This window comes from Furipterus horrens, unplaced genomic scaffold (genome assembly GCF_987537825.1).
Source record: "Furipterus horrens unplaced genomic scaffold, mFurHor1.1.pri manual_scaffold_1, whole genome shotgun sequence".
Classification (NCBI taxonomy): domain Eukaryota; kingdom Metazoa; phylum Chordata; class Mammalia; order Chiroptera; family Furipteridae; genus Furipterus; species Furipterus horrens.
Window position 1 is genome coordinate 104606527 of NW_028327171.1, and position 13981 is coordinate 104620507.

General features: G+C 42.4%; 1 protein-coding gene across 1 annotated transcript in view; it reads right to left on the reverse strand.

Moving 5' to 3' along the window:
* The window catches only part of HGD (homogentisate 1,2-dioxygenase), a 40026-nt gene that overhangs the window by 7329 nt on the left and 18716 nt on the right, over window positions 1-13981 (reverse strand). The window contains exons 5-12 of the mRNA XM_090277109.1: window positions 11767-11826; window positions 10011-10102; window positions 8841-8875; window positions 7945-8024; window positions 7324-7423; window positions 4968-5092; window positions 2540-2644; window positions 94-220 (exon numbers count right to left, since the gene is read on the reverse strand). Coding sequence (XP_090133235.1) covers window positions 94-220; window positions 2540-2644; window positions 4968-5092; window positions 7324-7423; window positions 7945-8024; window positions 8841-8875; window positions 10011-10102; window positions 11767-11826 — 724 coding nt within the window. The remainder of the gene's footprint in view (window positions 1-93; window positions 221-2539; window positions 2645-4967; window positions 5093-7323; window positions 7424-7944; window positions 8025-8840; window positions 8876-10010; window positions 10103-11766; window positions 11827-13981) is intronic.

A 13981-nucleotide genomic window follows, 5' to 3' on the forward strand; every position in this document is an offset into this window, starting at 1 on the left:
AGAAACACTTCCAGCAGAATTCCCAGCGGGCATTGCTCACTGCTTTGCCGTCTCTTTGGTTCCCAAATGAGGCTTGGCAGAAGAGAGACTTACTGTGGTAATAAGGAGGCCTGAAGGTCTTATCAGCAACCCCCCATCGAGGTGGGAAGATGACAAAATCAGCGATGGCCACTCCAGGGCGGAGGGACTTGGCAGTGAGTACTGTGAAAATGGATGGGTCCTGCGAAAGAAAGTACAAGGAGAGGCTGAACACATGAGGAGAGGGGAGCGATTGGACAATGACACATGTCACCCACACGTGCAGGGGTTTTTGAGTGACACTCTAATTTCTGATCAAACCACATGGGCCAGACTAAGAAGTCTAGGCTTGTCACTGAGGCACAGTGATCACTCGTCTGACTCTCCCCTCTTGCTGTGCTTGAAGCAAAAGGAATTAACACCAGCTCAGAGTATTCTGAGCTGTTATTTCACCCTGCTGAGCCCATTTCACGTATGTTCTACCCTGTGGACCTGAAAACCAGTGGCACCTGCCTTCCAACATGAAGTCAGGGTGACCAGAGCTGGGCTGTACTGCAGGGAGCTCTTGGCAGAAAGGATGCTCAGACTAAGGTGGAGATAGAAATAAAATATCTAAGCTTTTATACAAATGTAGGATCTGCTTCTCTTTGGGGAGATCACAGAGATTCCAGGTGGTATCCTTATTGCTTTCTGACTCTTGCTTGACCCTCAGATTTAAAACACACCACATACATCACTAGTTTAGGCAGTGATAGTGTAGATGGGAGTAGGTTGGGGGACACTATGATGATTTTAAAAGAACTTTACAGTCCTTTAGTGGAAAGATTGATGTTCAATTTAATTAGAATCAATGATCATCTTTGCTTTCAGATGCCATGCTAGGTCTGAATTCAAAGGTAGCTCAAATCAATTCCCTACCCCTTTAGCATTATCAGTGGAGGGGGTGGGGTAGGTGGATTAAAGGATTAATAAAACAGGTGCATGAATAACTAATCACAGCAAGGTACCAAGTGCTGATAGAGATCTGTACAGATAGAAATCTAAGGGAGTACAGAGGAGGGAGTGCCTATCTCTAGATGAGAGGATCAGGGAAGGCTTCAAAGTGGAGGTGACATTTGAGATAGGCATGGAAGAATTAAAGGAGAAAAAGAGAGAAGGAGGAGGGATGGAAGAAAAGGAAGGAAGGAAGGAAGGAACGAAGGAAGGAAGGAAGGAAGGAAAAATATTTATTTTAAGTACAGAAAACAGGAAAGACATTAAAATGCACACAAGTTTTATTAAGAGGCAAGAAAGCTAAAGCCTGTGTGCATTGGCAGAAGGGAGAGGGGCAAGAGGTGGAAAACCAGTCCATCGCCAGATGGCAAAGAGAATCCAATACCACGCTTCAGAGCTCAGATGTAATCCTAAACCACAGGGAGCCTGCAAAGGTTTGCTAATGCAGTGGTAGAATGATCAGACCTGCATTTTGGAAAAATAACTATAGCAGCAGTACAGAGGAGATTGAACCTGGGCAAATGCAAGTCAACAAAGCAGTCCTTATTGCTGCAAGAGTTAACACTTCTTCATCTGTCATGAGAAATGATCTGAAAGTGTTAGGGAAAACGTAGTGAGGCTCAAATACAGCTCTCTCAGTGTCTCGGGAGCTGCTTTGGGCTTGATGCCTCATTTTCTTTTCCCTTTGGTTTTATTCAGAGTTGCCACTCTTCAGAAAGATAGTTTTGTCCCCCTCAGAAATAAGCTGAACTGGCTCAGAGTAATCTTTCTGTCTTTGGTTCTCTGCCTTCTGCTCTAATTATCCCTCCAACTCATGGGTTAAGTTAATGTGTTATGAACTAGACTGCAAAATGAACTTTCCCCCAGAACCCCAGAGATAGCACTTTATCAAAAATGTGGGGCCTCAGGGGTCCGCACTGTAGACCCAGAACCTCTTTGGGGCCCCTTAATTGGGTGAAAAATATGACCAAGTTCAGACTCTAGAATTTCTTTGGTTTAAACTCAAGCACCAAACATTATGAGTAACTTTATATGAGAGCTGTGTGCTCCATCGCTGCTAGAAACAGCCAGGAGTGGAGACGCTAAAGTGAGCACCAGAGTAAGTCGCCCTTGGTATTTGTGGGCAGAACAGAGAACTTCACAAATCCAGAAATGTTCCTGTCTTATTCACTCCAACACTAACACTAGCAGTTGATGTTCTTTTGGTTTTGGGGATAAACTTTCCATGAAGAAGGTAAGTTTTTGGCCATCTACTGTGACTACATGTAGAGAATGGAGCTCTGTTCACGGGTGAGTGTTGAGTGTCTGGCCAGGCTTCCTCACCAGCTGTATTATTTACCCCATCAGCAAAGCCTTGCTGCATATGATTCAAATTCCTGTAAGCACAATGACAAATGACTATATTGCAGGTTTCCAAGGGTGACACTGGAAATGTTAAATCTGTGAATCTTAGGGGTCTAGAGTACTGTAAACGCCTCTCACCCAAGGGTTGCCCCCTTCTCCAAGGACCTCCACAGGCAAGACTTACCGCGTGGTCAAAGGCCACTGCATTGATGACCACGAAGTTCTCCAAGTTGTATTTGTAGGGGGTATAGTTCCCATGCCAGGCCACGACATTGAACGGGGAGAAATCCTGATTGCAAAATAAGCAGAAAAGGGCCGTCTCAGCACCTAATGCTTTGTAGCTTGTGATCCCAGTTTGTATTCGGCATTACATTCTTGAATTTGATTTTGTTCTCATAATTTAATAATACCGTCCTTTGGGAGAAGTAAACTTTGAATCATTCTGTGGTTGCTTCACATGCACTCAAACTACCCCTCATTTACCCGCTAACCCTATTCTTGTAGTTCATAAGCTGCAGCTGCCTCTGATCACATGTGCGGCCACAGAAGCGTGGCACACACTCCAAGCAGTGCCTTTTCAACAATTTTTGACACAACTGTGAGAATCTGTGGATGCCAGCAATTCTCAGACCATCTGGGCCACCCTCCGGGTTTCCTGGTGCAAAGGACAGCTGTGACTGTTCTCCAGGTAGCTCCTTCCTAGAGGAGTTTCCAGTAGACCTAGTGCTGGAATAGTCAGTGCAAGGGAGTGAGAAGGTCTCCAAGCATTTCAATCCCAAGGATTTAAGATTTCAGAGTAATCCAAGCTGATGCTTCTTGAGCCTGCCCTGGGGTAGGAGAGGGTCGGTGTTCTATTATAGGAAGGCTGCCCCACTGCAGATATGGGTCTGTGCTTGAAACAGCATCCAATTGAGAATGTTCTAAAGACTTTACTGGAGGAACTACTCACAGAAATGTGACTGGTGTTAAGTGAACTGACTAGAGGTGGATGATGTGGTATCTGAGCCTAGGAATAGTGGGAAGACATTGCCATTCCTAGGCCTGTGGGATATGGGAAGGAAATGTTACAGGATTCCAGCATGAGCCATGAACAAGGGGCTGCCCAGTAGTGTGCTGGTAAATATTTTACAACCAGCAATCTGGAAAATATCTAAAAAACTCTGATTTCTGGGGTAAAAATACTCTCACCATGACTATATTTAAGCTACTGATGTAATGACACTAAGCACAAAGTTGGGAAAAGATACCAAACCAGTATGAACTGGCTCCAGCACACCTCTGGGGCTAATCAACGGCAACTGAAATTGTGGAAGGATGCAGATCTAAACAGGGAGGAAAGGGGGGAAGAAAAACCCCACCTTGTCTTTCCTCCTGCCCTCCAATTTCCGGTGAGGACCTTCCATTAGGTGAACCCAACCCAAAGTCAGTTGGCTGGGAAGCCTGGGTGATGCAGTCCATGTAGGTCAAGATCCCAGGGTACAGATCATGGCCGGGAAGGGAGAATGGATCAGTGCGAGCTCATACAGAGAAAAACCAGCACAGGGTTCACTTAGAAAGTGGCAACGATGGAGCTGCTGGCTGCCGCTAGAATGATGGTTCTCCATCAATTGTACGTCAACAATAATATGGAGAACGTGCTTAAAATGAGTGCAGATTTCCACACCCCATCCCCAGAGGTTATTGTTTTCGCTAGACTGGAGTAGTAGCTAAGAATCTGCTAGAAGCCTCCCTGATAATTTCTGATGGAAATGGTCTCTGAACCACATTTTGAGAAATCCTGACCCAGAGAATATGAGGGTAACAATGCATCAATGAGGGTGACCATTAACCCTCAGCGGTTAATTTTAAGTGCCAAACTAGCTGGCCTCTGCTAGTTAGCATACCTACTAGATGCTGTCCAATGACATGTCTTGGCAAAATATAAGCAACAGGACAAATGGGCAAAAAATAAAGCAAAAAAATAATGCTAAGCAGAAGAGATCTTTGGGTTATGTTTGTTATATGACTACTCTATGCTAATACATTATATATTCAGTATATTAAGGAATAATATAATACATACTAATATTATATGAAATATATACTAATATTAGTATACATTATATTACAGGTTACATATTATGTTTTAATTATTATTTTTATTATTATCTATGCCTTTGCTTCTCTTCTGAGTTTTACCAGGCTAGTGGTGTAAACCAAATCAAGCTAATTCTACTTGTTTTGTGTGAGTCACTGCTAGTATTTGAAATATGGTGGCCATTGAAGAATATAAATCATGGATGATCTGCTTGTTAAGTCATTTCCCTTTTCAGAACATATTACCCTGTCTGTATATTATGTTATCCCCAGAATTTTCATTACTTGGTGAGTGGAAAGAGCGTGACTAACAGATACGGTGCTACCATTTACTGTGACATTTGGTAAATTATTTATCACTATCTGGTTTGTTTTGATGGCTATAAATAAGGCAAATAGTACTTTATTTGTAGTACCTTAGTGGTGTAGTAAAGATGAGAGAATACAATATGTATAAAATATTTAACACTGGCCCTGGCAATCAGCAGGTGCTCAATAACTATTAATTTCCTCCTCTGTCTACCAACCCTCTTTACCTGTTTGGCAGCAAACAGCTTTCCCTGGTATTTATTAATCACAGTGTAACCACCTTGTACTTGGCGATCTTCATACCAGGCAACAGGTATCAAGAAATCACGAGGATTGGCCAAGCCATTGGCTCCTAGAATACAATGACACACAGTCTTTTAGACACTTTTGAAGTCACATTGGGAAGATGTTCATGGTTGCACAAAGAAAAAGGTCTTTCTTTTACATCAAAAGCCACCCTTCAATTCGCTTTCATTGTTCAAAGGCTCACTGGATTCCCCGTATGGTACCTTTTTAAGAGGTCCCAAAGAATTAAATCAGGAAAAAAAAAAAAAACCATGAAAGTCATCATTATTATTGCCAACATCATCTCCCAAAGTCGAAGAGTGAATATGGCTTATAAAATCACTTTACATACATTATCTCATTACTGCAGGTGAGGGGAGGAGAGAGGAGGAAGAGACTAGAAAAGAGGAAAAGCGAAGATCTGATAGAAATACTAGACCTTTTCTGATGACTCTAGCACTCAGCTACAGTCCTTGAGAAAGAAAGGGTTATGTACTGTTGCCTCAGGCATGACTCTGCTCCTCAGACAGAACTGAGAACCAATCCAAGTCTGTAAAACTGCTCTCCAGCCTGATAGATCCATCAGGGAGAAAAGCATTCAGGGCTCCCCTGTTTACCTTTGCTTTGCAAGTGTTCCCTCCAGAGAAAGAAAATAAACCAAGAGATCAAAACTGAAAAGCATAAGTGCAAAAACATAATTTAACTCTGAGAGGAGAGACATGGGAAGTGTTTTATCATTTTTAGCTCCTGGGGTTAAAAAGATAAGCCCCCAGCTGGTTAGAAAATTATCTGTACTTTCCAGAGTGTGTGTGCTCCGTGGGACCTGGAGAGCAGCAGGAAGCCAGACCAAAGTGGGAAGAGTGGGTGGTGAGCAGGATGACAGACGGCCACCATGGCTCCAGCTGCCTCTCGGCTGCTTCCCACCTTCCTCTGATTATGAGGATCCTCCCAGGGGAGTGACAGAAGGCACATACTGGCCTGTCCCTGTTTTGTTCTAAAAAAGCTGTGGACAAGGAAGAGAAGAACTGGGAGCCGTGGCCATCACCTTCAGCAAATGTGGCCAAAGATGAAACCAAAAGTCAGTTTTCTGGGCCACTCTTTTTACTACAAGATGTTTTGAGAACAACCCCTCCGACCACCTCCAGTTCTCTCCTGCATGTCTTGCCCCTGGCTTATCAGATGCACCAGGACTGGGGTAATCTCAGTTCACTTTTGAAAGTTTTAATCTGCCTCATGGAGGCTGTTGTTTCTAGCTTCTTCATACCATTTCATGATGTACCTTTTGGGAAAGTTAAGTGTTTAGATTTTGTGAGTGTGCTCAGGAGGGATGTGTGGTTCACAGACTATGCGCCTCTCAGTGTGTTTGCCCTTTCCATAGGAATATAACACCTGTCATTTTTATGGCTTCCCCCCTATATTCTCTACATACAACTGATTAACTGAAGAAAATGATATCCCTTCTATTCCCAAATCTCATTCCAATCTGTGTGCTTTTGCTTAAGCTGTTTCTTTTCTTTTTTCTTTTTCCTCAACTTTTCATCAAGAATTAGCCGAGTCTCATATCTTCTGTGAAGCTGTTCCTTGTGACCTGGCCCACAGTATCCCAAACTTCTACATTCTATGGGGTGTATACTGCTCTCCAATGGTCTATATACTATTCTAGAGAGAAATTTATAATGGGTTATAGTGGGTCATTTTCTGTTATGCATGTTATGCATGTGTGGGAAGATGCTGTGTTACCCTCGATGAGGTTTCTGTCACTACCCTCAGCACAACATGGGAGGTAAGACAAGCTGATGGATTAATACATGGATGAGCTAATACATGAAGATCTCACTTCATTAATAGGGTCAGCCATATTACATGGAGCCTGTGAACTTGGAGGTCTGAAAAGAAAGTCTGGCATTGCTCAGGGTGTTCTAATAGGTTTCTAAAATTCCCAGCTACACTTGGGTTAGAGAAGAAGATGTCTAGAGCAGTGGTTCTCAACCTGTGGGTCGCAACCCCTTTGGAGGTCGAACGACCTTTCACAGGGGTCGCCTAAGACCATCGGAAAACACATAGATAATTACATATCGTTTCTGTGATTAATCACTATGCTTTAGTTATGGTTGGGGGTCACCGCAACATGAGGAAAAGTATTAAAGGGTCGAGGCATTAGGAAGGTTGAGAACCACTGGTCTAGAGGAAAGTGAAAGTTTGAGTGAGATAATGACGGGAGAAGGATGTTGAGCTCTCATGCAATTATCTGTGTCCTGTGTCTCCAGGCAGGCTTAGAGGCTTGTAGCAAAGATTTACCAATTGGTCCCAGGTCAGGCAACTCAAAGTGGACGCCGTAGACCTCCAGGATGTAGCCCCTGGTCTCCTCGAAGATGTCTACGCTGAACCGCATTCCTCTCTGGAATGGGAACCAGAAACTGGTGTGCACTCCCAAATAATACCTGTATTTATAAAGAAGCCCCAGAGGCACAGGCAGCCCCACATGCACAAGTAAAGCTATGGTCTGTTAAGAGAGGTTTGCGAGACAACCAACTCAAAGATGAGTCAGAAATAAAAATTTAAATCTGAATCATATCTGTGACCCAAACCAACTCTGGTCTATCCTTTAATTTGGTACAGAGATAACAGTGCTCTGATTTAGCGAAATTGTTAAGAAATCTCTCTTCACTGCAGTCTCCCCATAGCCAGGGCCTTATCCAGAGTGTGTATAAATTTTCAGGAAAGTGAGCTGACAATGCTCTTTGCTTTGTAATTGTGTGCTATTTTAAAACACAGCAAGCACCCAAGCCTGCTTACCCTTCTGCACAGAAGCCATTGCCCAGACATAACAGAGACATTTTAGAGTTGGAAATAGCAGTACCTGCAACTTCTGGTTGCTTCCAAATTAGAGAGGCAGGGAGAAGGGGACACATCGCTCACCTGAATGACGCAGATCTCATTAGGCTGCACAAGCATCTTGCCAAATTCAGTATAAATGAGAAGTTTCCCTTTCTGGGGAACTAACAGAAAAGACAGGGCAGCAGTAAGCATATTTTCATGCCAGAACCACTTCATGAAGAGTAAAAGGCTTAAGGCCTGCATTTGCTTTTTCATCCCCAATGAAAAGAGCTTTATTGAATCTCTTAGGGAAAAACGTATGACACCTCAGGTTACCTATTTTATTACCTAGAAGAATGTGAATGAAAAAACTGACTCTTGTTTTTTAGTTGTCAGGTAAGGAGTTTGTATATGCACAATTCTGTGGACCGACCAAAAAGGGCAGCTGAAATAGGACAAGAAATCACCTATTTCTGATACTGCCCGCAGAAGGCTGTCATTTGCATTTCCAGTGTCTATACCAAAGTGTTCACTCCAAAATATTGGTACTAAAACCATAAAAAGAATGGGCAGACTGGAGAAATCTCAAATAGACATTCCACTTTTGGTGCTCTCATGAAAATCTGTATTTAAATTGCAGATATGAATGACAGTCTTTTCATGGGAGAGAAGAAAGGCAAATAATAGTTATCTTGATAAGTTAATCACAACTTGGTATTACTCTTCTTTTTTTTTTTTTTTTCAGGTGCTCAGATCTCCCATATTAGAAGTACCCTGCAGAAATGGGCAAAGTCAGACAGACCAGAACATAAAGTAGGGTCTTTGAGGTACACTAGGAATCTTTTCCAGACCAACAATTGTCTTTAAGACCTTACTCTGTAGGTTCCACTAAATAATACAGATTGAAGTATGATGGAAATAATATGTAAAAAATTAAAAAGCAGCTTGTCACTAGGGCTAAATTTACAGTGAAGAGGTCTGAAACCTTCAAAACTCACCAATCAAGAAGTCCCCATCTGAATTGTAAAAGCATCTGAAACATATAGAATCATTCCTGTGATTTTCAGTTTTAACACCATCCAGACAAAATAATTTACTGCACAGATGACTGTTCAGTACCCACTCTGTGCCAGGCTTAGAGCTGGGTATGAAATGGTGTACAAAATGACCCAGTCTCTGCCCTCATGAAGCTTGGAGTCTAGTAGAAAGTCAGACAGCAATCAAACATTTACAGAACCGTATCATTGTAAACTATAATGGCACTATGAGAGTCAAGTTCAGGGGAATGAAAGAATAATGAATATGATCTAGCTTGAGATGTCAGCAAAAGCTTCCCTGGAAAAGGAACATTTGACCTGTGGTCTGAAGGAATCATCCAGGCAAGGGTTTAAGGAGGGAGGAGAACATTCCAGGCAGAAGGAACAGCATTGCAAATGCTTTGAGGCAGGAGGACACAAGGCAGGTTGAAAGAATTGAATAGAAGCAAGTGTAGCTCAAGCAGAGAGAGAGGAAGTGCCTGACATGTGGTTGGACCCACAGGGACAACTCCTGTGCCATGTGATCTTGGACTGTGACCTTGGACCTGTTCATGGCTCGGTTAAGTTAAATGACTTGCCCAAGGTCACTCAGCCAGAAGAGTAGAATTGCCTTTGGACAAAATGGTCTGGTTCAAAAATGGTTATGATATTCTGCTTCCCAAAGAAAAGGCAGGAATGCTATTCACATACTGAAGCTCCTCTATTTAGAAAATGTAAGCTTGCACAAAGTTACTAGCTGAAGCCAAAGTCTGTCAGCTGGACTTACCACCAACAACTGGTCCTAATGGCTGTTCATGCAGTGTGGTTTTGGACTCAAGAAAAGTCCTGGGAACCTTAGAAATTAAGAATATTCTAACCCAAACTGGGTAAAGTCAAAATGCCTCTTGGACTGCTCCTGCTTTCCAGGGTCCCATCATCCCTTTTCTATTTGCACTGTTATGTGACATTTTTGTTTATGTCACAGGAGTCAGTCAAGGTAGAAATACTCATTTATTGTCATTATTAATAAGTGCATATCAACATTGCTCTGGGGAAAAAAAAACAATAACAAAAATAACAACCTGGAATTTATGCTCTGGTCAGCAGCTTTTGGGGATTGGCAATGTCCTGCCTCAGCACTGAGACACTTACCTGTCCCCCATGGAGGTGTTGCAGAGGAAAATGTGGATGGCAAGCCCATTGTTAGACCTCATGTCTCCAGCTCCACACAAGGTGTGCAGGCCCTGGGAGAGACCCACAGGAGAGGGAAGGGTGAATATGAATAGTGACCAAGAGGCCATCATCCTTCCTGGACCATGAGAGCCATGAGACAAGTTCTAGTACTAGCATGTTCCCTTGGGGCCAGTGGGACATTCAGGATCCAGGCTGTCTCTGGGGAGCCTAAAATGTGTTGACATGTTTGGTGGGTGGTGGCTTAGCCTAGTTGCCAGCCATGGCCCTAGATCTGGATTGTCTTAATAGCTGCATCAGATGAACTTACAAAGCATCAGTTCATTACTGGTCATTTTATCATTTTCCTACTTAAGATCAACCTGAAGGAGAGTTTCCATTGGAGGTAAAATCAGGTATTCAGGAGGCCAGGGGAGGAAGGTTGCAGCATTAGGGACCAGTTAATGCCTCTTGAGTACACCAGACCATGTGTGCAGCCCTCTGCTTATGAATAGGGTCAGCCCTAATCTCTCCAGAACAAGGCAAAGGGAAGTGCTCTAACTGTAATCCTCTGCTGACTGTCCACAGTCCAAGATACCGTAACACACAGGCCTTCTAAAACAAACCTGCAGACCGAGAGCCCAAAACGAGAGGGTTCTGTTCCTCCAGATATCCATAATTCACACAGGGTGGGGGACTTCCTTTTGTATTTGAAAGTTTGGTTTCTATTTAGATGAGTCTACACAGCGTTTGGAGCACTTAATATGGATAAAGAATTCAACGTGATCCAAACAGTTTTGCCTGTGGCCAGACACCTAGAATCTCCCTAAATAAACCACAAACTGAGGTCAGTCTGCAGAACCTTCCACTGGCTTCTCTGAGCCCCACCTTCTTGTAGCTCCTCTCCTTTTTCCCTACATATTCCTATATCTGAGCACAGATATTCCTATACTCTTGGCACCTATTACTACCAGTCAGCATTGTATTAACTAGAGTTGCTAGCCTGAGTTGATCCTATCTTAGCCTAGGGGTCCCTTTCAGGGAACTCCTGCATTTGGACAAGAAAAAATTATATATTTATTTTCACTAAACTCTGACTGAAATTTATCATTTCCTTCAATTAATGTGAACATAAGCAATAAAGTACAACAGTATGAGAAGTTCCTGTAACCTTGACACTGATAGAAATTATGGATATTTTTATATCACATTATAGTTGTTATAAATATCTCAAAAGGTAATTTTTGCTCACACTTCTAATAACCAGTTATTAGACTTTCTCATAGATTTTGTGATTTGGTGCAATAAAGAAGCATACATATTATGATAAACCAAATGAAATTTGTTTTAATATTTTTATCATTTTATTTCAGTCTAATCAGCTTCTTTGTAACTTTATGTAATTTGTTTTATGCACTTAAGAACATGGACTTCATCAGACAATCAAAGAAGTCTTTGTTCTAAAAACAAAGGAACCTGGGGAAGTAAGAGTTCAATTTCCATTAGCCTTGCAGCGATATAGTAAATAGCCCATAAGTAACCTTTGGTGTCGGGGGTGAGATGGTGCCTGTAAGTAAGACATGCCTCCGCAGCTCCGAAAGCAGAGGCAGATGGTACTGTGTCGGCTGCCTGCCTCTAACGATGCTTCTGCTTGGCATTCAGCCCACAAGTGGCTGGATCGCTCACCGCAGAACAGAGGAGACCAAGCAGTGGGAAAGTGTGGGTAGCATTGACTTACGCTCACAAAGTCCACCTTCTTCTGAGATGCTTTTGGAATCTCAAATGGTTTCCATCTAAGCTGGAAAAAAAAAATATTCAAACAGGAAAATGATTTCACAAGGGAAACCATAGACTTTCTAAATAAAAAGCATTGATTACACAGAAAAAGGACAGCTGCTCCCTGCAAGGCTTTACTTGTGATTTTGTTATTTTAAATTTAATAATTATCTATTATTTCCTTAAAGGGGCTCAGCTGGGTTCTCTCTGCGTGTGTTTAGCCCATATGCATATACATATATACATATACATACACACACACACACACACACACACACATATATATATATATATATATAGTCTTTGTTCATTAGCACTTCAAATTACAAAATTTTTTAAAAAGATCATTGCTTCGTATTTAAGAGACTGTTTCTTTTAACATTTTGCTCAGGCACATTGGTGAGTTTTGACTGATGCTGCTTTTAACGCTATTTATAATCAGCTCCCTTTGCCGGCACGCCAGCCTCTCTGTGTGACACTGCAGGGGAAGGTTCTACTTCTACTTCCAGCCCTTGGAGTTTTGAATTATTTCTTGAAGAGAAAGAAAAAGCGTCCAGCTGAGACTCAATTTGGTAAATGCAGTACCAAGTTCAATTTTTTTTTTTTTTTTTTGCCAAACCCCATGTTTGTCCCCAGGCTTCCTGATGATTCGGTTTAAATCACAACAGTCTTTAATTTAATAATGAAATATCTAAGGAAGTAGGGAGGAAAATCAGCAGGTCCACGCCTACTCAAAGAGTCAGCCTGGGTAATCAACTTGGCAGCAGGCCTGACCCAGCCAGGCTGGCAGCTGATAAACCTAGCATCCTCAGGACATCTCTTGGAATGACCTGCAACCCAAGGGCTGGCTCCACTGGCTGCCTGCTCAAGGCTGGCTCAGTAGGGCCTCCGTTAAGTCGCTGGGCTCAGCTCACTCTGTATTTTAGAGAGGCACCTGGGCAGGAGGAGGAAGCAAGCAGCAAGTAGAAAAGGCAGTGCTGGGATTTTCCTGACTCTCTAAATATACACAGATTGCAGTCTTTATTTCTTAAAAGCGTCACAGATTACCACATTCTGGGACTACTTAAAAAGTATGTAAAATGTTGATTTGAAAAACGTTGTTGAAATCATGCTTCAGAAAGAAGGAAAAAGTTTAGGTCTAACTCATTAAGGATGATAGTTCCTGGAGGAGGAGGGGGAACCTGAGAGCAAGGATCTAGGAATGGGTTTCTCAACCTTGGTATTACTGACATTTTGCATCAAATAATTCTTTGTTGTGAGTGACTGTCCTGTGCATTGTAGGATTTTTAGCAGCATTTCTGACCTCTACTCACTAGATGCCAGTAGCACTCTCTCAAGCTGTAACAACCCAAAATGTCTCCATTGTCAAATGTCACCTGGAGGAAAAATTTCCCCTGGTTGAGAACCCTTGACCTTGGAGGATATTCCCCTGACATAAGGAAGGGCCACAGCTAAGCATTGCTGGCTTTTTGAGGGGAGGCTCTGATCTATTACTAGCTGTTACCTGCTACTTCCCTCTGCAGCAGCAGCACAGAGTTTATGTACCCAGGAAGAGTGTCCGGCAGATAATATTACCTAGAATCTTGGTCCCAAGAAGTGTCACCACTGTAGATTTCCCAATGGAAAAGATTTAAGTATCAGATCAATGGTTGCCTGAACAACCTTATAGATCTATCCAGAGATTCTGAACCCTGTTTACCCATGAGAATCACATGGGCGGTCTTTGAGACCCAAGATCAAATTAAATCAGAACCTGTGAAGGTGGTGCCCAGGCATCAGTATTTTATAAAAGCTTTTCTCACATGCAGCTACACTTTAAGGATCAGCACACCCAAGCCAGAGATTCTATGATTCTTGTATTGCTGAACCATGTTGAGAAAAGTCCACTGAGTCAACCAACCAAAAATCAAGCAAAAAATTAACCGATCAACTAAACTGTGGCATCCTGGGCCAGATGTGGCAGTGACATGCCAATTACCAAATAGCAATAATGTTTAAATAAGTATAAGGATTTACAAACCTAAAATAAAAGAGCAAGAAAAGAAGGGGAAAGAAAGGGGAGAGAGAAAGAGAGACAGACAGAGACAGAGACAGAGAAAAGAAGGAGGAAAATGTGGAGGAGGAGGAGGAGGAAGTGGAGAAGGAAAAGGAGGAGGAAGAGGAAGAGGAGAAGAAAT